We start from the raw sequence: 26,420 nt of genomic DNA on the forward strand, positions 1-26,420 counted from the left end.
TTCTAATGTTCCTTTTTGGATAGAGCGCATAGCCAATCCCCTTTTTGAAGAAAGGGGAATTAAGATGTCCAAGGAAAACAAGGCCCTTAGGTCTAAGATGGGACGGATTCTCCCGGTTTTCTTTAGGATCTGTTATTAAAGCTCTGTTGTTAAAGCTGAGAGATAGCAATCTATTATTAACGGAGTTGCTGGAGATAGCAATCTGCTATTATTTAGAATAGTTGTGGGTGGATCCTTGGACCAGTGGCAGGTGACCACGCCCTCGGGGGAGATCCCGAGAGAGACCACTGGTCAGGCTTAGTGTAGGAGACAGACACACACTAGTTCTTTTATTAGACAATATATTAAACCACCAGAGGTGGCAGTAGTGAGCTGGAAGCACCCGGCTGGGCTGTAGTCCCTCAGGTACTGGAACAGCGATCCCAAGGTGGCTGAGCTGTAGAGAAACTAAGAAAGTGAGTAGGTAGGATATGCAGAGTTCTGGAACAAGTCCTTGATGATAACACTCACACCATAGTCTCTTGAGGCAGCCCAGGAGTTGGAATGCAGTAGACCCTCAAGGAGCAAGTACCTGGTCCCAGGGAAAGCTCTGAGAGATAGATGGAACTCACTAATGTTGTAAGCAGCGATGACTTCTTAGCAGAAGTGGTATTCAGGAGCTGGTCCGGGACGTGGGCCCTCGAGGAGCGAGTACCGGTTCCGGACTGCAACCTGAAAAGTAAAAGAGAGAGCGAGGCCCCCGAGGAGCGGGTAACTCTAGTGAAGTCCGAGGAGGCAGAGTAGCTAGGTTTGCGGAGAACGAATCCCATCCGCAACGATACCCGGAGGTAGCGAATCCCCTTGCTAACTCCTCTTGTTAGCGAAAACTGAGACCTTAAATATCTGGAGCTGATGACGACATATCAGGGGGACGCCCCTGAGGAACGCACCAACGCTGGTACACCAGTCGGGCCGCGCACGCGCGCCCTTAGGCATCTGGTCAACATGGCGGCTTGCAGCGTTGAGCCGGTCCGGGAACGCTGGAGGAGGACAGCCTGGAGACGCCGCAGCAGCTAGCCTTCCATCAACCCCAGAGGGAGTCGCCAACGAGGTAAGGTGGGCGGAGCGGAGACGTCGGGAGTGATGGACACAACAGGATCAGAAAACACTTAGGAATAAATTCCCCACCATCTTTGCCTTGATGGAACAGTCTCAACCAACTGACCAGCAAGAGGTAGGAGAGCTCCTTTTTAAGCAATTTCTGATGTGGTGGGGTCCCAGGGCTGATTTGGCAGATGACCCAATAGATTTTATCTGTACCCTTTCCTGATGATGTGAGGACCCCCCCCCCCCCCAATGCAAAGTTATACTGGGAACCTAGTTTACATAAAATCATAACCTGCCTCTGACTGCAAGATCCTCTTGGATATTGGCTATGTTCTCCATGATCCAGTCAAAACCTCAACCCAGGTGTTGATTGGGTTGCTGTCTGGAGCTTAGGCACCTTCTCCTGCTTTAGATAGGCATCAGGGGCCTTGTAGTGCATAAAACCCAGAGGGTGGAGTATAGTGCCTTCTTGGCTGGAAGAAGTGCCTCCTCTGTTCTTCCTTGGAAACCTCCTGGAGGTGGTGGACTGGTCTTGAATGACAAAGGAACAGCTGCTGGAGTGTTCCACAGTGATCTCTGATCTGCGTGACCACATATATTTATTTATTTAGGTTTTTTATATACCGGCATTCATGAACAAGTCACATCATGCTGGTTTACATACAAACAAGGGGTGCAAAGAACAGTAGAACTAAACTGGTGCAAAGGGGAAGCAGTTACAAAAAACCAGGGGTGGAATAACTGGGATAGAGAAAGAAGAGGAACAGTGGGGAGTAAAAGAATTGTATGGGGATAAAATAAATAACTTAATGAATATTTACAGTCACATTCTTACAGGAATTGGAGGTGGTTATGAGTTGTCCGGAAGGCTTGTTGGAAAAGCCAGGTCTTTATTCTTTATTCTTCATTCTTTATTCTATCTCTGAAGAGATTCTCTCCTGTACATGGCATGTCAGCAAATCTTTCTTGCACTTCTGGGTGGAAATCTGAGACCCGGAGCCAGGCAAATCTGTGGGCTCAATCCCCTACAGGAAAGACTTTCAATGCAGTCTCAAAAACATCAAAGGTTGAACGGACCCCTGTGTTTTCCAAATACTAACTCTTTGCCCAGTGACTGGAGAGCATCTTGCTGCTTTAGAGGAAGCTGTTCAGCTACCCACTGCATTGGTTCAGCAAGTCCCGCATATACTGGCCCATGTAGAACTGGTAGGAAGTTCTGTGGGTGTTGAGCATAGCCCCCTTAAAAACCTCTCTCTCAAGGGTTTCAAGAGTTCTAGAGTCCTTCCTCAGGGGCACTAAGGAATGAGTTCTAGACTTCTTGGCCTTCTTGAGAGAAGATTTAACTACCACAGATGGTATGGCAACTTTCTCTTTTCAAATCCGGAAGCCTTTTGGACAAGATAGATCACATCTGTCTTCTTATTAACTAGAGCCACAGAGAGGGAATTCTCCAACATCCTTGTCTGTGCCTCCTAAAGGACTTCATGGATTAGAACTACCACAACTTCCCTACAGGACTCCACGAACTGGAGGAGTCCAGCATTTTATTTCTGGTTTCATCCTCCACCTGTAAACAGAATGGATTCAGCCATTTTTCTGATAAAACCTGTAAAGGGGCTTCCTTCTTACTGGTGGAGGAGAAGGGTCGGAGGGGAGCCCTGACAATACCTCCTCTTCAAAGGAATCTGCAGTATAGCTGCATCCCTAAGAGTATATTGAGTCCAACTCACTCTGGTCTACCAATGGTAAGGACTCTCTTGGTGCTCAACCCCCAGCCAAGATCTTGAGGACCAGTATATTTGGCTATTTTGGCCTGGATCCAGAAGAGCTTTGACGGCCTGGGAAAGCTTCCTCCTCTGATGACCTGGAGATCAACAATGAAATGGTGGTTGCCGACTCTGATCCCCCTCAGAGCATCGGCATAGGACCCAGAAATGGCATCTTGATGCCGAACACCCTTAAAGAATTGAGCAGAGGCACAAGAAGAGTCAGTGCCTGCATTGGTGACCTCAATACTGCAGAATCAAGATCCTCCAGCGTATTCTCCAAGGCCTACTGGATATTTCTATTCAACTCCTCCTCATTGAAGATAGACAATGCCAAAACAGTGGGAAGGAGAAGGGATGTCTTTCTCAGAACAGAGAGGTGGATCGCTGCAGACACCTGAACAAACTGAAGCTGTCACAAGTCCCTGGTCTACTTAGAAGATGAGCTCTCCTTGCCATGGGACTGTTTAAGAGGGTTCTTAGCATGCACCAGAATATCCCCACTTCGGCATCAGACACCAACGGAGACAGATGCTGATGCTTCTTTGGCTTCCCTTGATGCTCGGCATGGAATCTCCTCAATGCCAGTGTCAAAGAGGTGGAACCTAACATCTTATTCAATCAGAAAGTCAGTTGAAGGCCTGTTTCTGGGTTCCCTATCATTCTGCAGCATCAAAGGAACAGACAAACACCCAGTGCCAATGATGCTCCTTCCACCAATACAGCGCCAAGATTCTTCAATGCTGATGCCTCTAATGCCGATTGATCAGTCTTCTGGTGCTTTTTCTGGGTCATGGTTGCACCTTTGCGACACTCATAGACACAGGATACATCTATCACGGAGATCCATGATAGACATAGTCCTTGAGCACTAAGGGCATCGTCTGAGCCACTGAACATGACTGGCTGAAATAAAAGGTAAGCAAAGTCAAACTCGATGGCTTTGGTGATTCAAGGGCCATTGGCTATTGATATAGAAATGAGTGTGGAGACAACTGGAAACTTAGAAAAAAATGACCAAAAAACCTTACCTATGGTAACTACAAGGGACAAAACTGTGGAACCCTACAAATAATCCTGCAAATCTAGCAAAACCAAGAAGTTCCAGAAAACAGGAGCGCAAGGCACCAAAACTGTGACTAAAGGGCTTCTCAGAAAAAGAAAGATTGAACTGAACTGTGTACTGCATGGCAAAATGGAATGTATGGGCATGTTCAGTGAGACACAGTCAAATTTCTAGAAACTTTGACCTAAGGTTTTCATACCAGGCTCCACCAAACGATGTCACCCATATGTGAAGACTGCCATCCTGCTTGTCCTCAGAGGAGTGAGGGTAAAGGGCTGTAAATATACAGGTATGACAGGAAAATGTAATGTTTAGGCTTCATCAGTCTATAACCTAGATTTCTGATGTATTGTATTAATACTATGATGATGTATTTGATTATAGTATTTTTTTGTTGTTGTTGTAAACTGCTTTGGGTAGGACTTTTGTTCAAGGAAATTGCTATATAAGTGTAACATAACATAGCAGACAACAACTAAGCATTAGATAAAAGGTTTTTTTTTTTTATTACTTTGGTTAATTTTAGTTTTATCAAATGCATTAGTCCTCCATACCCTGTCCTGTGCGAAATATATAATATTGTAAACCTGCACCGCAGTCTGTGTCAAAAACAGTTCAAATAATTTTCCCAACTTATTTTTGTTCTTGCTAAAAATACGGTCAAACCTCTAACAGCACAAAGGTATCATCATTCACAAAGTGAAGCATCATAGGTAGTTTATACCACTTTTACAGCTTTAAGAAATAAATCCACCTAGCAAGCAATTAAAATAGATGCAAATAATAAACCTTAATTATTTGACCCACCAAAATGTCAAGATATTTTATCAAAGCTCACTGCCCCATTCTGAGAAAGCTTAAGCTCCAAATTTGAAAGGAAAAAAATGTTTGCATGGAAAGCAGAATAAAAACCCCCAGTTCCCAAATAGCTCATTCAGAAGGACAAACACATTCTCAGCTTTTGATTGATTTTATATAGCATTTACTATACCTTACATCAGTTTCCTACATTTTGAGTATATTTTTCAACTTTAAATTTCTATTGGTTTTTAGGAACAAAAATTTCCATACTTATTTTCAACTTTCAAATCTACTAGACAAATATAATCTCTCTTACCTTTGTGATGAGAATTCGATACTTTTCTACTAGATGGTCGTTGTTCTGACATCCTGCTAGCAGCTGCCAGACTTCTCCTCTCAGTGCCTCAGGAACACCATTCCTCACCAATGACGACAACTGTTTGGGCCTCACGCTCAAATTAAGATGCCTGAATTAAATTTGACACTCGTCAAAAAGGTATATATAAATAAAAATAAAGCTTCAACTGGCTAATTCACAAATTATTACATAGAAAAGGGTAAACAGCAAGATTCTTCTGTTTTGAAGGATTCCAGTAATTCCTTATCAGGAGGAAAATCTATACTTGCTAAACAATGTTGATATGCTATACCATTGGTGCTTACTCCGGTTCTTGGGCACACCAAAGTCAGTTGGGTTTTCAGGACATATTTCACGCATATGCAATTCATTAGTGATATAGGCATGCATTACCTCCAAGTAAGCAAATCTCATGCATATTCATTAGGTGAATTGTGAAAATCTGCTTGGCTGGCTTGGTGATGGGGAGGAAGGGTGGGGAAGCCAAGGACTTGTCCAAGATCCAAAGAATATACATCATTCAATGAAGAATGTTGATCACATAAGATTGGGTGGGGAATGTTTCCTCATTGCTTCTGTCAGTCAACTAACTGTGGAACAGAGGTTCTCACCCTTTATTAGACTGTAAATTAGAAGAGTCCTGACCGCTGGTCTAAGTGAGCGAGTTACATAGTAAACCTATCATCAAATCAAATGATGGTAGGGAAAACACTTTGGATGCTTAAAGTGTTTTTTGTTTGGCCTCTGTGTGTCTGTTTATACTTGAGTTCTTTGTTTACATTTCTTAAAGGTTATATGCAAGGACTGATTTGATTGCAGGTGATTTTATCAGATTGTTTATCCAGGGAGATAATTCCTTTTGCATCTTATCTTTTCCCTCCTTAACAAACACCTATTTTGATACTGTATATATCTCTGTGAATTGACAAAGAACCTCTGAAATGACATTTCAGTCCCTAGATATGTTTTTTCACTTGCAGAAATTTATTACATTTTTATTTCATCTTTTGCAAATATAATGTACAAGGTGGATTACAAAATAAACAAATATCATGAATTAGCTTTTTAAAAATTTGGCAATTCACACAGAAAAGAGAGCATCTGATAAGAAAATTCTGGCTAAGACAAGCAAGCAAATGTAAAGAAATCCCAGAATATGATATTTGAATGCTGAAAAACGGTCATTTCCTTCCTAATTCTCAATGCTAGGTTCATAACATTACCAGGGCCGCTGTTCTCCTACAATTCTGTGGTCACGGGAAGGACTGCAAAATCCAGCCCTTCCCGTGCAATTATCCAGTTATTTTATTTATTTATTTATTTGTGGGTTTTTATATACCGTCATTCGGGTTTGCCATCACAACGGTTTACAAAAGTGTTAGCAGGTTAAGATATCAACATGTTCATATTCAAAGAAACAATATACAATTAGTCAAATACTATTAGTCAAATCAGAGTTAAATGTGCTGCAGGAATCCCCAGAACTCTCCTACATTTAGCAGAGTTGCTTACATGTAACAGGTGTTCTCACAGGACAGCAGGATGTTAGTCCTCACATATGAGTGACAGCATCAGGATGAAGCCCAATCATGGAACACTTTTGTCGAAGTTTCCAGAACTTTGACTGGCACCTACTGGGCATGCCCAGCATAGCACCAACCCTGCAGCCAGCAGGGGTCCCCCTTCAGTCTCGTCTTATAGTAAAAGTACATGCGAAAAATAAAATAATAAATCGTAAGTAAACCCAACTCCGCGGGATGGCGGGTGAGTTTCGTGAGGACTAACACCCTGCTGTCCTGTGAGAACACCTGTTAAAGGTAAGCAACTCTGCTTTCTCACAGGACAAGCAGGATGGTAGTCCTCACATATGGGTGAGTACCGAGCTGAGGATGCCCGAGCATTGCACCAAATGTACCCAAAGACGTGCAACAGGCACAACAACTGGGGTGGAATTTGGTAGAGGGCATCCTGAACCCTACCGGGTTGGCAGAAGGATTTTGGTACCTCAGTTCGCAAATAAGTTGCGTAGCACAGAATGGCCGAAGATGGAATCTTGTCTGCCAGCCTTGTCTAAACAATAATGGGCTGCGAAGGTGTGGAGAGAGCTCCAGGTAGCAGCCTTACAGATGTCAGCAAGCGGCACCGAGCATAGGTGCGCTACTGAGCTGCCATGGCCCTGACAGAGTGTGCTTTAACACGGTCTTGTAGCGGAATGCCGGCTTGTTGGTAACAAAAGGAAATACAGTCCGCTAACCTGGAGGAGAGAGTCTGCTTACCAACAGGTTAACCCAATTTGATGGGGTCAAAGAAAACAAACGAGTGCATTTCCTATGGGCAGCTGTACGGTCTAGATAAAAAGCTAGAGCACGTTTTCAGTCAAGGGTATGCAGAGCCCGTTCTCCTGGGTTTGAGTGGGGCCTGGGAAAGAAAGTGGGTAGTATAATGGATTGATTGATATGAAACTCCGATACTACCTTAGGCAGAAATTTAGGGTGAGTGCAGAGTACTACCCTATCATGCAGAAGTTTAGTGTAAGGCGGGTAGGTCACTAAGGCCTGAAACTCACTAACTCTGTGGGCAGAAGTGATTGCCAAAAGAAAAATCACTTTCCATGTGAGATAGCGGAGATCACAGGATTGGAAAGGCTCAAACGGCGGTTTAATGAGCCTACCCAAAACCATGTTGAGGTCCCAAGATGGGGCTGGAGGGTGCAGTGGAAGTTTAAGGTGAAGCAAGCCCTTCAAAAAGCATGTGACAAGGGGCTGTACTGAAATAGGTACATCAGACACCTTTATGGAAGGCGGCTACCACACTGATATGTACCCTGATAGATGAAGTTTTGAGGCCTGACTGACAGATGCCAGAGATAGTCCAGAAACTTCGGTGTGGGACAAGTGAAGGGATCAATGGACATGGAAGTACACCATCCCGTAAACCTGTTCCATTTATAACGTCAAGACTGCCTTGTGGAAGGCTTTCGTGAAGCCACTAGGACACGGGAAACCAGCTCTGAAAGGTTAAGAGGTTGAAGTATTAACCTTTCAACATCCAGGCAGTCAGTGAGAGGGCCTGGAGGTTGAGGTGACAAAGGCAGCTGGTGTTCTGAGTGATCAGAAGCGGGTCCTTCCCCAGAGGAATGTGCCGGTGTACCGATAGTTCGTGGAGAATTGGAAACCAAACCTGGCGTGGCCAATGAGGGACTATGAAAATCATTAGTCCCTTGTCCCTACGCAGCTTCACGAGAGTCTTCGAAATGAGTGGAAGTGGAGGGTACGCATAAAGGAGACCGCTGGCCCACGAGAGGGAGAAAGCATCTCTTGGTTGAAAGTGTTGGCTGCGAGTGAGAGAGCAGAAGTTCCCTACTTTGCGGTTGTGAATTGACGCAAAGAGGTCTATGTGAGGGTAACCCCAACGTTGGAATATTAAGTCCACTACAGTGGGGTTGAGGGACCACTCGTGCGGTTGAAAAGTGCGACTCAGCTTGTCTGCCAACACATTGTCCATTCCCGGCAAGTAGGTGGCCCTGAGGTACATCGAGTGGGAAAGGGCCTCCGCCCGTATCTGTGCAGCTTCCTGACATAGAAGGTAGGAGCCTGTTCCCCCCTGCTTGTTGATGTACCACATGGCCACCTGGTTGTCGGTCTGAATCAGGATGACCTGGTTGGAGAGGTGATTCTGAAAAGCCCTGAGGGCATATCTGATTGCACGAAGCTCCAGGAAATTTATCTGGTGTTTGGCTTCCTCTGGAGACCAGATGCCCTGAGTTTGCAGATGTGCCACGTGAGCACCCTAGCCAAGGTTGGAGGCATCTGTTATCAAGGTTATTTGAGGCTCTGGAATCTGAAATGGAAGGCCTTTGTACCAGATTGGATTGGTTTGCCCACCAAGCTAGCGATAGACGGAGCTGTTTGGTGATGCGGACTGTGGAGGACATTGGCTGAGAAGACTGAGTCCACTGCGATTTAGAGTCCACTGCATGACTCTTCCATGTCTTCCATGTCACTTCCATGGCAAGGCGAGCCATGGAAGTGACATGCACTGTCAAGGCCATATGACCCAAAAATATTAGGAAGTGATGTGCAGTTGAGTGTTGTCGAGACTGCAGTCGAAAGGCCAGAGCAGCGAGAGTGAGAGCCCGATCCTGAGGTAGGAAAGCTTTCACTCTTAAGAGTGTCCAAGTCTGCCCCTATGAACAACAGTTTGTGAAGGGACTAGCCTGGATGTTTGATAGTTTATGAGAAACCCTAGGGAGATCAAGGAATGCAAAGTGAGGTGAAGGGACGTCAGTGCACTTTGCCGAGTGGGAGCCCTGATCAACCAATTGTCCAGATAGGGGTAGACGTGGGCACTTTGACTCCTGAGATAGGCAGCTACCACCACGAGGCATTTGGTGAAGACGCGTGGGGCAGATGCTAGGCTGAAAGGTAACACTCGATATTGGAAGTGTTTTGGGCCTACTAGGAATCGCAGGAATCTACTATGTGACAGAGTGATTGAAATGTGTATGTAGGTGTCTTGAAGGTCTAGAGAGCAGAGCCAGTCTCCCCTTTGAAGAAGGGGAAGTAGAAAACCCAAGGTCACCATCTTGAACTTTTCTCTTTGCAGGTATTTGTTTAGAGTGCGAAGATCCAATATTGGGCACACCCCACCTGACTTTTTTGGTTTCAGGAAATACCTGGAATAGAACCCCTGTCCCTCTTCTGAAAGGGGCACTGGTTCTATTGCTCGGGACTGGAGGAGGAGGGAGACCTCCTGCTCCAAGAGTGATGAATGGTCGGATGTTCCCCAAGTCAGCCGAGGCAGGGAATCCGGTGGGACAGAGAGAAAGTTGAGATGGTAACCTTTGGACACTATTGCCAGTTCCCACTGATCTGTGGTGACTGTGTGCCATAGGCTGGAGAAATGGCTCAACCGACTGCCAACTGGAATGGTCGGAAATGGAAGCTGGGTACTGCTCTCTAGAAAGGAGTCAAAAACTGCTGCTGGACCTGGTTGAGTGGCTGGCTGTGATTTCTGCCCTCTAGGCTGTCTAGGTTGGCCTTTTTGGTAAGGCTTAGAAGGCCGACCCCTGGACGCTGGAGGATAGTATCTTCTCTGGCGGTAGAATTGCCTCTTAGAATCCCTCTTAAAAGATCTTTTGGATGAAGAAGAGGGTTCAGAAGGCAGTAAAGAGAGCTGGCGCAGAGTCTCTTGGTGGTCTTTGAGCTGTGCAACTGCTTCTTGAATCTTTTCACCGAAAAGATTATCCCCCGACAGGGCAGGTCAGCCAATCTGTCTTGTACCTCTGGTCTGAGGTCTGAAGATTTCAGCCAGGCCAATCTCCTTGCACTGATACCGGCTGCTGTCACCCTGGAAGCGGTGTCAAAGATGTCATACGCTGATCGTACTTCATGCTTGCCAGCATCTAATCCTTTTTGTGCTAGGGCATGAAGTTGGTCCTGGAACTGCGGAGGTAAGGCTTCAGCAAAATCCTGAATCTTTGTGAACAAGGCCCTATTATATTGGGTCATGTAAAGTTGGTAGGATACAATACGCGAGATGAGCATTGATCCATGGAATACCAGTCTTCCAAATGCATCTAAGAACTTCTGATATTTCCCTGGGGGAATGGATGAATGAGGCTTGGAGCATCTGGCCCTCTTTTGGGCGGACTCTATGACCACAGAGTGATGATCCAACTGAGTTCTTTGAAAACCAGAGGCTGACTGAACTAAGTAGGTGGCATCTGCTTTTCGATTAACAGGTGCCACCAAGCCAGGGTGCTCCTAGTTTCTCTTCAAAAGGTCCAAAAAGATGTTATGAATAGGAATGGACATGATTTCTTTTGGAGCATCGAAAAATTGTAGAAGGTCTAGCATCTGGTGTCTCGAGTCTTCCTCTGTCTGAAGCTAGAATGGGACTGTTTCAGACATCTCCTTTACAAAATTAATAAAGGACAGGATCTCTGGAGGAGAACGCTTCCTTTCATCAGGAGGGGAGGGCTGGGAAGGTAGATCATCTGAATCCTGGGACGAATCGTCAGTCCAAGGATTATAAGGGTCATCACCAGCCCCCAAGTGTTCTTCAGAAGGAAGTAATGGGGCTAAACCTGAAGGCCCTGGCCTGGGCATTGATGGTCCCAAAGGAGGAATCGAAGGCATCAATGGAGGCATCGAGGACGGTATAGCTGGCATCAAGGGAGGCACCGATGGATGCATCGGTGGCGGCACTCCCGATGGTGGAATGAAGAGCGGTGTTTCTTCATCTTCCTCCGATGTCAAGGGAATCAGCGACGAAGGAGTCAGGTCCCTCGGTTTCCTCGGATCCACTGGTGGAAGGGCACCGATTATCTTGTCCATTCTAGCCAATAGCGGTGCCAGCGCCATGGGAATCGGATCGATGGCCGGAGGAGGAACTGGCACCGGCATCGATGGAAGTTGGAAGCCCTGGAGGGCTTTGCCGATGGCCTCTTGGATCATCCGATCCAATTCCTCATGGAAACCTGGGGCAAGAATACCCAGTTCCGGAGTGGGAAGAAGCTCTGGCGTAGCCGGAGGGTCCACTGATGAAGGTGGAATTGCGAATCCTGGCACCTGTCCAGGTGGGGAACGCCTCGGTGATCCAGAGACAAAAGAGGATGACGCCTTTTCTGTACGGGGCTTCTTAGTCGGAGGCTCAGACGACGTCGCTGTTGAGGGTTTAGCGGTATCGATGGCCTGAGCTATACAATGACAGTGTCGATGTTTTTCTCGATGTTCCTCCCGGTGTTTTTCCAGAGGAGGAACAGAGGGGGGTCGACACCTGTGGAGTCGTCGAGGCTGGTCGGACAGCAGTGGATTCCCGGTGCTAGCGCGACGTAGACGGCACTGGTTCAGATGACGTCGACGCTACTGATTGAGTCGGGGGTTTTGGCCGAAAAAGAAGAACCATCTTATTGAGTTGAGCCTTACAACCTTTTGGTGTCATTTAAGCACATTTGGTGCAAGTAAGGACATCGTGGCCGGACCCTAAGCACATTACACAGACCGTGTGAGGGTCAGTGATGGACATTGTTCTAGTGCAGTCGAGGCACGGATGGAAACCTGACACCATGGCTTCGACAGGCCGTGATGGAAAGACTAGACAGGAAACGACCGCAAGCGAGCAAAAAACTTACCATTCGACCGCGGACCAAAGAAATCGATAAGGGGACCCCTGTGGGGTAAAATGTTTTGAAATTTTTCAAACAAAGTTCGTGAGGAAAATTCCTGTCAGGAATCTCTGAAGAGCTATTTAACCCGCGTGGCTACTGCTGCACGAAAAAAAGAAGAGTGAAGGGGGAACCCCTGCTGGTTGCAGGGTTGGTGCTATGCTGCTATGCCAAGCTCACCTCCGAGGGACCACGGAAATCACCTCAGGAATTCTCAACTGGGGGAGGAACCCGAGGGTGTCACCGCAGGAGAGCGGGGCTCGTCATTGAGGTAAGTTTTCTTCTTAATTTGGGTTTTCTCCATTAAAATTGTTCTAATGCTTGAGAGCATGCAGATAGTTCCTAACTGCTATGGAGACAGAAAATACTGAAGAGCTGCATTTCCTGCAGGGGTATATGTACTAGGGGCTGACGTCAGATTTAAATCTGATCTGTCTCCAACTGCTATCAGGAGTACACTATACCCATTGGTTCTGAGTCCATCTGCTACACGCTAGGAAATGGAGAAATTACTTACCTGATAATTTCATTTTCCTTAGTGTAGACAGATGGACTCAGAACCAATGGGTATAGTGTACTCCTGATAGCAGTTGGAGACGGATCAGATTTCAATCTGACGTCAGCCCCTAGTACATATACCTCTGCAGGAAGTGCAGCTCTTCAGTATTCTCCTCGAAAAGCATTATGGATATATGTGTGACTGACTAATTTGATTAACTTGATTAAACTTCATAACTGGGTTAAACTTTATAACTTGGTTAACTTGATCTGGTCGAATTGGCTATAGCTGGAGACCGCCAGTGCCTTCAACCGGAAAGCGTCGACACCCAGCAGGGTGGGTGTCCTAAGTGAAGGAAGCATGGCTTACCCTTGAATCATTCGAAATTCCATGAGTAACAGCAGCCAAGGGTGGGATGCTGAGTCCATCTGTCTACACTAAGGAAAACAAAATTATCAGGTAAGTAATTTCTCCATTTCCTAGCATTTAGCAGATGGACTCAGAACCAATGGGATGTATAAAAGCTACTCCCGAACCGGGTGGGAGGCTGCCCGTGACCAGCTTAGGATAGTCCTTGCGAATGCCGTGTCCTCCCAAGCCTGAACATCCAAGCGGTAGAACCTGAAGAAGGTGTGGATGGAGGACCATGTCGCTGCCCTGCAAATCTTGGCAGGTGACAACATTCTGGTTTCTGCCCATGACACTGCCTGGGCTCTAGTAGAGTGGGCCTTGACTTATAGAGGCGGCGGTTTGCCTGCTTCTACGTAGGCCGCCTTGATTACTTCTTTGATCCAGCGGGCTATGGTTGCCCGCCAGGCCGCTTCCACTTGTCTCTTCCCGCTGTGAAGGACGAATAGGTGGTCCGTTTTTCATACGGGTTCAGACACTTCCAGGTATCTGGATAGAAGTCTGCTGATGTTGAGGTGACGTAGACTTCAAGCTTCTTTCGAATTCATAAATTCGTCCGGCGATGCTAGCGAGATGGTTTGGTTGAGATGAAAGTGTGACACCACTTTGGGAAGGAACGAAGGAACCATGCGTAGCTGGATGGTTCCTGGGATGAGTCTGAGGAATGGCTCATGGCATGACAGTGCCTGTAGTTCCAAAATGCGGCGGGCTGAACAAACTGCCAGCAGGAATGCTGTCTTCAAAGTCAATAGACGGAGAGACAGTCCGTGGAGGGGCCTGAAGGAGGCTCCTGCTAGAAAATCCAGGACCAGGTTGAGGTTCCAAAGAGGTACCGGCCACTTTAGGGGTGGGCGGATGTGTTTGACTCCCTTCAGGAAGCGTGAAACGTCCGGGTGAGAGGCTATGCTGTCGCTCTTGGTTCCGTAGCATGACAATGCGGCCACTTGTACCTTGATGGAGTTGAGGGACAATCCCTTCTGTAGTCCGTTCTGTAGGAATTCCAGTATCACGGGAATTTTGACTGAGCGTGGTGTGATGTTGTGGTCTTCGCACCAAGCTTCAAAAATTCTCCAAATCCTAATGTACGTTAAAGATGTGGAGAATTTGCGTGCTCGGAGCAGGGTGTCGATTACAGCCCCCGAGTAACTGTTCTTTCTCAGGCGAGCCCTCTCAAGGGCCAGGCCGTAAGCAAGAATTGAGCTGGGTCCTCGTGGAGGATCGGCCCTTGTTGGAGCAGGTCTCTGTGTGGAGGCAAAGGTAGGAGGGTCCCTGCCAGTAGTCTCCTCATGTCTGCGTACCACGGCATTCTTGGCCAGTCCGGGGCCACCAGAAGTACTAGTCCCCTGTGTAGCTGCAACTTGTGAATGATCACGCCCAATAGGGGCCATGGCGGGAAGGTGTATAATAGAGTCCCCTGTGGCCAGGTCTGTACCAGGGCATCGATTCCTTGGGACTGAGGTTCCCGCCTGCAGCTGAAGTACCTGGGTACTTGGGCGTTGGACTGATTTGCCAGGAGGTCCATGTCTGGTGTTCCCCACCGGCTCACTATCATTTGGAACACTGCGGTCAACAGTTTCCATTCTCCCTGGGTCTAGTCTTTCTCTGTTGAGGTAGTCCGCCATGATGTTGTCTTTCCCGGCGATGTGGACGGCCGAGATCTTTTTGGACAAGGGATGTGAAATCCAGTGTAGTTGTCATCGGTGAAGGTGTCGATGTCGAGGGTAACGAAGGTACTGAGGTTGGAGTTGACGACTTTAGGCCGTTTTGTTATCGGTTCCGTCGATGGCGGAATCGACGATGGTCGACGGTGTCTATGTTTATGTTTCTGTTTAGATTCTGATACTGACCTGATCGATGCGGAGGACGGTGTTGGTGAAGCCGCATCCCCAGAACCCTCGACATGCTTCTTTTTAAGTAGGAGTTTTTTAGTTACCCCTGTGGGTGAAGACTTGGTCGAAGTCGATGGCGATGGTAACAGTTGCAGTTGAAAAACCTGAGCCATCTTCTCCCGTCTGAGTTTTCGACCCTTTGGGGTCATTTGTTGGCACTGAGAACATGAAGATATTTCATGTTTCTCTCCTAGGCAGATCACACATTGGGAATGCGGATCTGTAACGGACATGGTCCGGTTATAAGAACATTTCTTGAACCCGGAGGCCATGTTGAAAAAACGACAGCCATCGATGAGAAGTCTGAGAAAAATTGTCCAATTAATGAGACGTCTGAGAAATTTGTCTGTCACCGGCCGGTGTTAAACAGGAATGAGACCCGATGTGGGAAAAAAAACTTTGAAGTTTTAAGTAACTTTTTTAGTCAAGATTGTGAGGAGACTCACGGGGCTCCGACGACCGCGGTGCTAATGGGCACGCGGAAAAACGAAGACTGGAGTGAGACCTCTGTGGCAGGGAATATCATGGCATGCCAGGCATGCTCAGTAGCCTCAGGCAGCCAGTCAAATGTTTATAGAAACTTTGACAGAAGTTTTTCCCGCGTTCGGGCTCCGTCAGTGACGTCACCCATATGTGAGGACTAGCATCCTGCTTGTCCTGGGATAATAATTCTAACTGAAGTACTGAACTTTATAATACTATAAATTGCATTTTTACTGTATCAGATTCTATCCTGTGTGATTCTTTCATCACATGTACATAAGACCATTCCTACAATGACAGTAAATCGGTGAAAGCCATTCATGTGTAATTCAATCCCAAAATGGTACTCTGTCTCACAAAACTAATAGACTGTACATACTTAAAACAGAAAGACAGCCTTAAAACAAACACTGCAAGTACAGAACTGTATAGCTTTGTTCTCACTTACCATTTAGATAGAAGTTCTCCCCAGGTTTCAAGAATTTTTTCTGCACATTCTTTGGAAACATCCCCAGAACCACTCAAGAGAGGCTCATCATTATCTGTGTAAACAAAAAACCCCCACCCAAATCTGAAAAACATTGATTTAAGGCATATTAAACTAATTTGGATTTTTCAACAGTTGTGCCACTATACAACAATGAAACTGGGACTTCAATTAAATCAGCTGTGTTCATGCTGCTCTTTTGGTCCACCAGCCAGTCCCATATTCAAAACATCCCAAATGAATATACATGAGGGGGTTGATATTCAATGCTACTTAGCCGAATAAATAGGGACTTGAATATCCGGCTATGTTCAGTGGCCACCATTTAAACGGATAAACATTTATCCAGCTCAGTAGACAGCCAGATATCAAGAGGGCGGGCAATGGACGGATCGAGGTGGAGCAACTTATCCAGTTATCTTAACAAGATAAATGCCTATATTCAGCTTTATCCAGTTAAGTTAACCAAATAAGTTAATAGTGACTCTTAAAGTTAGCTGGATATCACTTATCCAGCTAACTAGAACTTATCCAGTTATATTCAGCAACATAGCTGTGCTGCCGAATATCCCTTTTAAATTATATGGATAAGTTATATCCGGATAACTTCGATATCTTTGAATGTATTTGCCCGTATATAATTTTTAATTTAGAACCAGATAATATGCAAATACATCACATGCATATTTATTAAGAATAAACTAAAAACCAAATCAGCTGTGAGGGCTGGGATACTGGTTTATCCTCACCAAATTAGACATTAAATGTCAACTGGAATGCTAAAACCAACAGAAATAGCAAATGACAACACTGGTTCACTGGTTCTGAAATTCAGACCTCTAAATCAGCAGTTCTCAAGCAGTGTGTCGCCAAGCACATGCAGGTGTGTCGCCACACTTCCCGGTCACCCACTGACCCAGCTGCTTCCCCTGCCCCAGCGAAATAGGAACTCATCCTCTGCCCAGGCTTAAAATGCTGATAGCCTGGGCAGAACACGGCAGGAGAGCTGGAGTCAGTGGCAATAGCATGGTCTCCTCCTCCCGCACCCCCCCCAGCCCAGAAGAGCAAGTGGTATGCAGCAGCCACATGTACGGGAAAAAGAGACCATGCTAGTGTGGGCAGCATCAACCAGAAGAGTGGTGTGGCTCGGAGCAATGTGAGCTCCCGCGGCTGATGAGACTTCTTTCTCAAGGGCTGGAAGTGAAGGAGGCTGCTTTTGCTGCTCCCCCCCCCCCTTTCGGTGGAAGGGGGGGAGGGGAAGGTGAGTAAGTGAGCAAGCATATGTGCTTGAGATCATGTGTGTGTGTGAGAGACAACATGTGACTGAGAGCCTGTCTGTATAACTGTGTGATTGAAAACCTGTGTGTGAAAGAGTATATGTGTGTGATTAAGAGCCTGTGTGCAACGGAGATCCTTTGTGTCTGTGTGAGAGAGATGTATGCAAGTGTGTGCTTGAGAACCTGAATGCGTGAGAGAGATCATGTGTATGTATGATTAACAGCCTGTGTGTATAAGAGAGAAAGCATGTGTGTATGTGTGATGAGAGCCAGTGTAACTGAGAAAGCATGTGAGTATGTGATTGAGAGCCTGTGTGTAAGTGAGGGAAAGAGAGAGAGCATGTGTGTTAAGTATGTGATTGAAAGCCTGTGTGTGTGAAAGTGTGAAAAGACAATCACATTTACACACATGCTGTCTAAGAGCCTATATGAGAGAGAAACAGCATGTGTATGTATCTATGACTGAGCACCCGTGTGAGAGAGAGCGCTTGTGTGTGACAGAGAGAGGAGAAAGTTGCAAACAAACTATCCCTCCTCCTGCTAATTCAAAACAATCTCAGGGCACCTGAAGTAGGTATGCAGAGCAAAGCATTTTTTTATCCTTATTATTTTTCATTATTAGTTCTTTGTAACTATTTTAAAATATTTTATTGGTACCTAGAAATTTTTTATATGAGTTTTTAATTATTGGATATTCCATTCATCAGCCATTTTGAAATAATCTGATCTTTTTGTTAGTATGGTTTTACTACTATTGATTTTATATTTCTTGATTTGTTTTATAAGGACTTGTGATGTTTCTCTTTTTTCCTTTATTATACTGCATACAGTCTCTCTGGCTTGTTACGGTTTCAAGTTCAATTTTGGTCTGTATGTTTCTAGTTAGGCTTTATGGTCTCTTTATTCTTTGTTAGGCGAGGGTCTGCACGTGTAACTGAGGTGAAGTATTCTACTTGCGTGTAGTTTCTGTGTAGGGCTCTAGAGCAGCCTGGCTTGTTCCGTTTTCCTAAACTCTGGGACTGGCAATAGAGTGGAAGGGGTTGAGAGCCTAGAGGTGGAGGGGAGAGATACTGGCAGGTGGAGGAGTTGGGGCCTGAGAGGGCAAAGTGGCCAGGGGTGTAGGGAGAGCGAGTGTAAGGGACACACACAGTGAATTTCTAGGGAAATTCTGCTCAAAATATTTAAAATTCTGCATCTTTAAGTAATAACTTTTTTCTTTATTAATTTATTATATAATTACTTAAAGACTGTCATGTAAATTGTGTTATTTTGACCAATATAAAGTTTGCAGAATTTTAAGTTTTTGTGCGCAGAATTCCCCCAGGAGTAACCACTGCTCTAAATCACCATCTCAGCATACCAACAATAAATATGCAAGAGATATATCTGCATAACATAAGAATTGCCATACAGTCAGAATAAAGGACCATCGAGCCAAGTATCCTGTTTCCAACAGTGGCCAAGCCAGGTCACAAGTAGCTAACAAAATCCCAAACAGTAGATATTTCCCATGCTACCCAGGGAGAATTTGTAGCTTTCCCCAAGTCTAGTTGGTTAATAACAGTTTATGAACTTCTCCTTCAAGAATTTGTCCAAACCTTTATAAAACCATCTATGCTAACTTCCTTTACCACATCCTCCAGCAATGAATTCCAGAGATTACTTTTGCATTGATAAAATAGAATTTTCTCTGATTTGTTTTAAATGTGTTACTAACTTCATGGAGTGTCCCCTAGTCTTTGTATTTTTTGAAAGAGTAAATAACCAATTCACATTTACTCAGTCTATTGCACTCATAATTTTATAGACCTCTATATCATATCTTCCCTCAGCCGTCTTTTCTCCAAGCTGAGCAGCCCTAACCTCTTTAGCCTTTCTTCATATGTTTGCTGCTCCATTCCCTTTATCATTTTGGTCACTCTTCTCTGTACCGTTTCCAGTTCAACTATATCTTTTTTGAAATGTGGTGACCAGAATTTCATACAGCATTCAAGATGCAGTCTCACCATGGAGTGATACAGAAGTATTATGATATTCTCCATTTTATTCTCCATTCCTTTCCTAATAATTCCTAATATTGTTTGCTTTTTTAACTCCTCCACGACACTGAGCCAAGGATTGCAAAGTATTGTCCTCGATAACACACAGATGCTTTTCCTGCGTGGTAAAGTCCGGGATGGCATAGAGTCCAACAGGATAAACATCCTGCATGAGACTAAATACAAAATTGAATCTTTATGGGTAGAAATCCCTTGTGTGTCGGGGAAAACTATAGTGATAGGGGTATACTACCATCCACCTGGTCAAGATGGTGAGACGGACAGTGAAATGCTAAGAGAAATTAGGGAAGCTAACCAAATTAGTAGTGCAGTAATAATGGGAGACTTCAATTACCGCAAAGTACACACAGTGCAGAGAAATGTTCAATCCTGATGGAATACTCTGAAGGTAATGTAAAACATAAAGTGTTTTATTGTTTCAATATGGCAACTCCACAACTTTATACAAGCACCGGCTTAATGGCGTCCCCCGACACGGTCCCGTGTTTCGCCGCAGGCTGCATCGGGGGGGATCGCCACCACAGGAATTCACAGGAAAACTGTAACATAAAGAGATTAACAAATATCAGGATTGTGAAAGGACTTACAACCGACTGAAGTAAAATATAAACAGTATAACATACCTGACAGCAGAAGTTGAAGAATGACAGGGAGCGCAATGCCCTTCATAGTTGACAGGTATTTAAAGGAGACCGAGGCACCAAAACCTACAGGCGAATGAACCACGTGAGTCAATTGACTCCATTCATTGGTTCCCATTCCTGTAGTGCACCGTAACAGTAACAAGGACCAGCCTACCCTGCTAGTGAGTCTAAGTGAATAGACTCACTAGCAGGGTAGGCTGGTCCTTGTTACTGTTAATCTCTTTATGTTACAGTTTTCCTGTGAATTCCTGTGGTGGCGATCCCCCCCGATGCAGCCCGCGGCAAAACACGGGACCGTGTCGGGGGACGCCATTAAGCCGGTGCTTGTATAAATTTGTGGAGTTGCCATATTGAAACAATAAAACACTTTATGTTTTACATTACCTTCAAAGTATTCCATCAGGATTGAACATTTCTCTGCACTGTGTGTACTTTGCGATATTGCTTGAGGTGCAGCACTTGCTCATATTTGCTTCTTAGACTTCAATTACCCCAATATTGACTGGGTAAATGTATCATTGGGTCACACTAGAGAGATAACGTTCCTGGATGGAATAAATGATAGCTTTATGGAGGAATTTGATTCAGGAACAGACGAGAGAGGGAACAATTTTAGATCTAATTCTCAGTGGAGCACAGGACTTGGTGAGAGAGGTAACGGTGGTGGGGCCGCTTGGCAATAGTGATCATAATATGATCAAATTTGATTTAATGACTGGAAGGGGAACAGTGTGCAAATCCAAGGCTTTCATGCTAAACTTTCAAAAGGGAAACTTTGATAAAATGAGAAAAAATTGTTAGAAAAAAACTGAAAGGAGCAGCTACAAAAGTAAAAAATGTCCAAGAGGCGTGGTCATTGTTAAAAAATACCATTCTAGAAGCACAGTCCAGATGTATTCCACACATTAAGAAAGGTGGAAAGAAGGCAAAACGATTACCGTCATGGTTAAAAGGGGAGGTGAAACAAGCTATTTTAGCCAAAAGATCTTCATTCAAAAATTGGAAGAAGGATCCAACAGAAGAAAATAGGATACAGCATAAACATTGGCAAGTTAAATGTAAGACATTGATAAGACAGGCTAAGAGAGAATTTGAAAAGAAGTTGGCTGTAGAGGCATTTTCAGAAGGCGTTTGACAAAGTTCCTCATGAGAGGCTTCTAGGAAAAGTAAAAAGTCATGGGATAGGTGGCAATGTCCTTTCACGGATTACAAACTGGCTAAAAGACAAGAAACAGAGAGTAGGATTAAATGGACAATTTTCTCAGTGGAAGGGAGTGGACAGTGGAGTGCCTCAGGGATCTGTATTGGGACCCTTACTTTTCAATATATTTATAAATGATCTGGAAAGAAATACGACGAGTGAGAATCAAATTTGCAGATGACACAAAATTGTTCAGAGTACCGTATTTTCCGACGTATAAGATGACTGGGCATATAAGACGACCCCCCCTTTTTTATACATATTTTTAAGAAAAAAAATAATTTTACACTCAAACAGGAGCAACCCTATCTATGAAAAGGCAACACTACAAATACCGTATATCGGGCCCTAAAAACCAATATACCTCTTATTAGGAAAACAGAACTAGCAAGCAGCTATAGATCCCCACACAGAAATAATTGTAAAACTATACTAATAAGCAGAATAAATGTTTCAAAACAGCTATGAACAGAATAACATCCAACAATTAAAAACTCATAAAAACTATTAAACATTCTCCAAACACCAATAAAATATTTCAAAAAAGCAGACACATCACATAATATTAAATAATTAAAATGGCAGTCAATCAAGAAAAATAAACTTAAAAAGCCACCTTTCCTTACCCCCTCCAGCAGCTCTCCTATTCCTCTTCCTCTTCCTTAGGGCCCATGTCTCTCACACACACACACACACACACACACCATACCAGTCATGCCCCCATGACCAGTTTCTGTCTCTCACACACCAATCATTTCCCAAACAGTCTTTGACACACACACCAGACACCTTCCTGAACAGTTTCTCTCATGCCATACACACACACAGGCTTCCCACTCCCGTGTTCTGCTTACCGTACATATACGGGCTTCTCACTCTCATAATCACTTTCTCTGTCTCACACACACACACACCAGTCTCTCTCTCATTTCCATGCTCACTCTCCACGTGCACAGGCTTCTCATTCCCTGAATCACATTCTTTCTCTCACATTCACACACACCAGTCTCTTTCTCTCACACACACCGTCACCTTATCAACCAGTCTCTCTCTCATGCACTCGCACACACACACACAGCCAGCCCTCCCGCTCCCATGCTCTCTCTCACATAATCAGGCTTCTTACTCCCATGCTTTCTCACATACCCAGATTTCTCACTTCCATGCTTTTTCTCTCTCTCACACTCACATACACATCAGTCATCTCTCTGAGCAGTCACTTTCATTGTCTCTCACACACGAGCTCGCTGACCAGTTTCTCTCAATCACACACATGCTCTCAATCAAATGCATTCTCTCACTTACACACAGGCTGGCTGCTTCTCTCTCTCTCACTCACTTACTTCCACTCCCCCCCCGAGCACAAATAGTAGCTGCAGCAGCTTCCTCCTCCAGCCCCCGCAGGCCAAGAAAGAAGAAACCCATCGGCCGCGGGAGGCTCATGCTGCTGTCTCCTTTCCCGATTACCAGCTCCTTCGACTGCTCGGGGCCGTTCCTGCTGTCGCCGCTGCAATTTTTTCACGCGGCAAGGCTCTTTCTTCCCGCGCATCACTTCCTGTTCCGGTTCAATGGGGGGGGGGGCGGGAAGAAGAAAAGGGCAGCCGCGGATGCCACAGCTTTTTTTTTTTTTTGCACTGCTGCCGTTCCCGCTGGGCTTGAACGTGCTGATAGCCCAGCGGCAACGGCAGTGCGGTGCGCGGGAAGGAGAAAGCCGTGCCGAATGAAAAAATTGCAGCGGCGATAGCAGGAACGGCCCCGAGCAGTCGAAGGAGCTGGTAATCGGGAAAGGAGACAGCACCATGAGCCTCCCGCGGCCGATGGGTTTCTTCTTTCTTGGCCTGCGGGGGCTGGAGGAGGCTGCTGCAGCTATTTGTGCTCGGGGGGGGGGGGGGTGGAAGTGAGAGAGTGAGAGAGAGAGAGAGAGAGAGAGAAGCAGCCGGCCTGTGTGTAAGTGAGAGAATGCATTTGATTGAGAGCATGTGTGTGATTGAGAGAAACTGGTCAGAGAGCAGGTGTGCCCTATAAGACGATACCCGGCGTATAAGACGACCCCCGACTTTTGAGAAGATTTTCTTGGGTTAAAAAGTCGTCTTATACCCCGGAAAATACGGTAGTTAAATCACAAGCAGATTGTGATAAATTGCAGGAAGACCTTGTGAGACTGGAAAATTGGGCATCCAAATGGCAGATGAAATTTAATGTGGATAAGTGCAAGATGATGCATATAGGGAAAAATAACCCACGCTATAATTACACAATGCTGGGTTCCATATTAGGTGCTACAACTCAAGAAAGAGATCTAGGTGTCATAGTGGATAACACATTGAAATCGTCGGTTCCGTGTGCTGCGGCAGTCAAAAAAGCAAACAATGTTGGGAATTATTAGAAAGGGAATGGTGAATAAAACGGAAAATGTCATAATGCCTCTGTATTGCTCCATGGTGAGACCGCACCTTGAATACTGTGTACAATTCTGGTCGCCGCATCTCAAAAAAGATATAATTGCGATGGAGAAGGTACAGAGAAGGGCTACCAAAATGATAAGGGGAATGGAACAACTCCCCTATGAGGAAAGACTAAGGAGGTTAGAACTTTTCAGCTTGGAGAAGAGACGACTGAGGGGGGATATGATAGAGGTGTTTAAAATCATGAGAGGTCTAGAACAGGTAAATGAGAATCGGTTATTTACTCTTTCGGATAGTAGAAAGACTAGGGGGCACTCCATGAAGTTAGCATGGGGCACATTTAAAACTAATCGGAGAAAGTTCTTTTTTACTCAACGCACAATTAAACTCTGGAATTTGTTGCCAAAGGATGTGGTTAGTGCAGTTAGTATAGCTGTGTTTAAAAAAGGATTGGATAAGTTCTTGGAGGAGAAGTCCATTACCTGCTATTAAGTTCACTTAGAGAATAGCCACTGCCATTAGCAATGGTAACATGGAATAGACTTAGTTTTTTGGTACTTGCCAGGTTCTTATGGCCTGGATTGGCCACTGTTGGAAACAGGATGCTGGGCTTGATGGACCCTTGGTCTGACCCAGTATGGCATTTTCTTATGTTCTTATGGAATTAAACATCATATAACTACAATGTGGGTTATTTTCCCTGTGTGCATCACTTTGCGCTTATCCACATTAAATTTCATGTGCTATTTGGATTCTCAGTCTCTAAGTCTTGCAAGGTCCACCTCCAATTTCTCATAATCTGCTTATGATTTCACTATTGAGAATAATTTTGAGTCCTCTGCATATCTGATCACGTCACTTGTCATTCCCTTTCCCATATCATTTATAAATATTTTAAAAAGCACCAGTACCAGTTCAGATCTCTGAGGCATTCATTTACATTTATTAAAATTTCTTAATCGCTCAACATAATGAAGGCCTGAGCGATGAACAAAAATGCATACAATCAATTTAGCAAAAACAAAAATACAAATAAAATACATACAACCATGCCTGGTTTAGCAAAAAAAATATATCACAAAAAATAAACTTATAAAATTCTCACAAAACAAATTCTGACAAATAAAACTCAGTCTTTACAATGCAAAGTAAAAAATATAAAATCAACAAAAATATAATTAAAAGTAACATAATTTAAACAAATGTTTTAAATTAGCTTTCTGAACTCTTTCAGAGAGGTGGATTGTCTCAATTCTAAAGGGAGAGAGTTCCAAAATATAGGCCCAGCAATTGAGAACGCGCACTCTCAAATGATATGAGCCTCGCTACCTTTGGGGAGGGAATATCAAGGTGATCTCGATGCATAGATCTTAAAGCTGTCGCTGGTTGGTAAAACTTGAGCATCGAGTTGGTCCAATGGAAGGTATCGTCATTTAGGAGTCTGAATATTAACTTATCGATTTTATATTTGGCTCTTTCCAGAATAGATAGCCAATGTAATTCAATTAAACCCAGAGTGATATGTTCTGATCTTTTAAGTCCAGAGAGCAAACAGGCAGCAGATTGAGTAACAACTATAAGGGACGTAAAGTTGTGTATGGCAAACCAAGATAGAGACTGTTACAGTAATCAAGGATGGGAAAGATAGAAGCCTGAAGGATTGTGTGAAAATCAGAGAGTAATTTTTTTAAACCAGCCAAAACACGGAGTTTATAAAATCCCTGTGTTAAAACCTGTCTGATCTGTGGGCAGAAGGATAAGGTATCATCCAAAATGATTCCGAGACTTTTAATATTGCTACTGATTAAAAAAGAGATTGTCATTTAATGAGTATCAGATAAAACTCTCATCAAAAGATGAGTATGGGCTGTGAACTGCAAGAAACTCAGTCTTAGTCATGTTTAAAGATAATTTGTTATGGAACAGCCATTCCTGAAGACTGTAGAAACAAATGTTGAGGAGTTCCAAGGTCTCATCCCAAGACTGATAGATTTGAATTACAAACTGAATGTCGTCTGCGTAAATTTTATAGCAGTCAGTTAGTGATGCAAGAATTTTACAGATTGGAGCAAGGTAAATGTTGAACAAAGAAGCATATAGAGATAATCCCTGAGGGACCCCAGATTTAATATCAGAAAAAGAAAAAAAAAAGTTGTTAAATTTGATAGCATAAATAAGATTTAAACCAACTCAAAACAGTACCTGCAACTCCGAATTCTTGTAACCTAAATAGAAGTATATCATGATCAAGTGTATCGAACGCAAGAAAATTATTCCTTACCTGCTAATTTTCGTTCCTGTAGTACCAAGGATCAGTCCAGACGGTGGGTTATGTCCCTTGTCCAGCAGATGGAGTCAGAGTAAACTTCGGAGGGTGCTGGCACCTGGTGCACCCTCCCCAGATCCTCAGTATCGAGAATATCAAAGCCAAGACAATAAAACTGCCAAGATTGAGAAGGATGGATCAAGCATATCAGAACTTAAACTACTGAAATCTAAACAGTGCAACTTGCAAAAAGAACTGTCGATCAGTCGTAGGAAAACCAGAACAGGGAGCGGGAAGAACAGGACCCACCCCCAACAGAAAGAACAGTAGGACAGGAGAGACAACACGAACAGGAGTGCCCCGAAGCCCCGACAGAACCAGGGTGGGCGTCTGGACTTTTCCCTGTACGTACCAGGATCAGTCCAGATGGTGGGATGTACCAAAGCTTCCCTAACTCGGGTGGGTCCCTGAGAACCCTGCTCGAATAACCCTGTCGCCAAAAGAACCTGAGTCGGAGACCGGCAAGTGAAGCCGATAATGTCTGGAGAACGTGTGC

The 26,420-nt window shown here is 44.6% G+C and overlaps 1 protein-coding gene across 5 annotated transcripts in view; it reads right to left on the reverse strand.

The window, feature by feature from the left end:
* The window catches only part of RABGAP1 (RAB GTPase activating protein 1), a 545,250-nt gene that overhangs the window by 264,672 nt on the left and 254,158 nt on the right, over positions 1-26,420 (reverse strand). For all 5 annotated transcript variants that reach the window (XM_029610918.1, XM_029610917.1, XM_029610919.1 and 2 more), the window contains exons 12-13: positions 15,973-16,066; positions 5,036-5,186 (exon numbers count right to left, since the gene is read on the reverse strand). In XM_029610918.1, coding sequence (XP_029466778.1) covers positions 5,036-5,186; positions 15,973-16,066 — 245 coding nt within the window. The remainder of the gene's footprint in view (positions 1-5,035; positions 5,187-15,972; positions 16,067-26,420) is intronic.

The sequence above is a fragment of the Rhinatrema bivittatum genome, chromosome 8 (genome assembly GCF_901001135.1).
Source record: "Rhinatrema bivittatum chromosome 8, aRhiBiv1.1, whole genome shotgun sequence".
Taxonomy (NCBI): Eukaryota; Metazoa; Chordata; class Amphibia; order Gymnophiona; family Rhinatrematidae; genus Rhinatrema; species Rhinatrema bivittatum.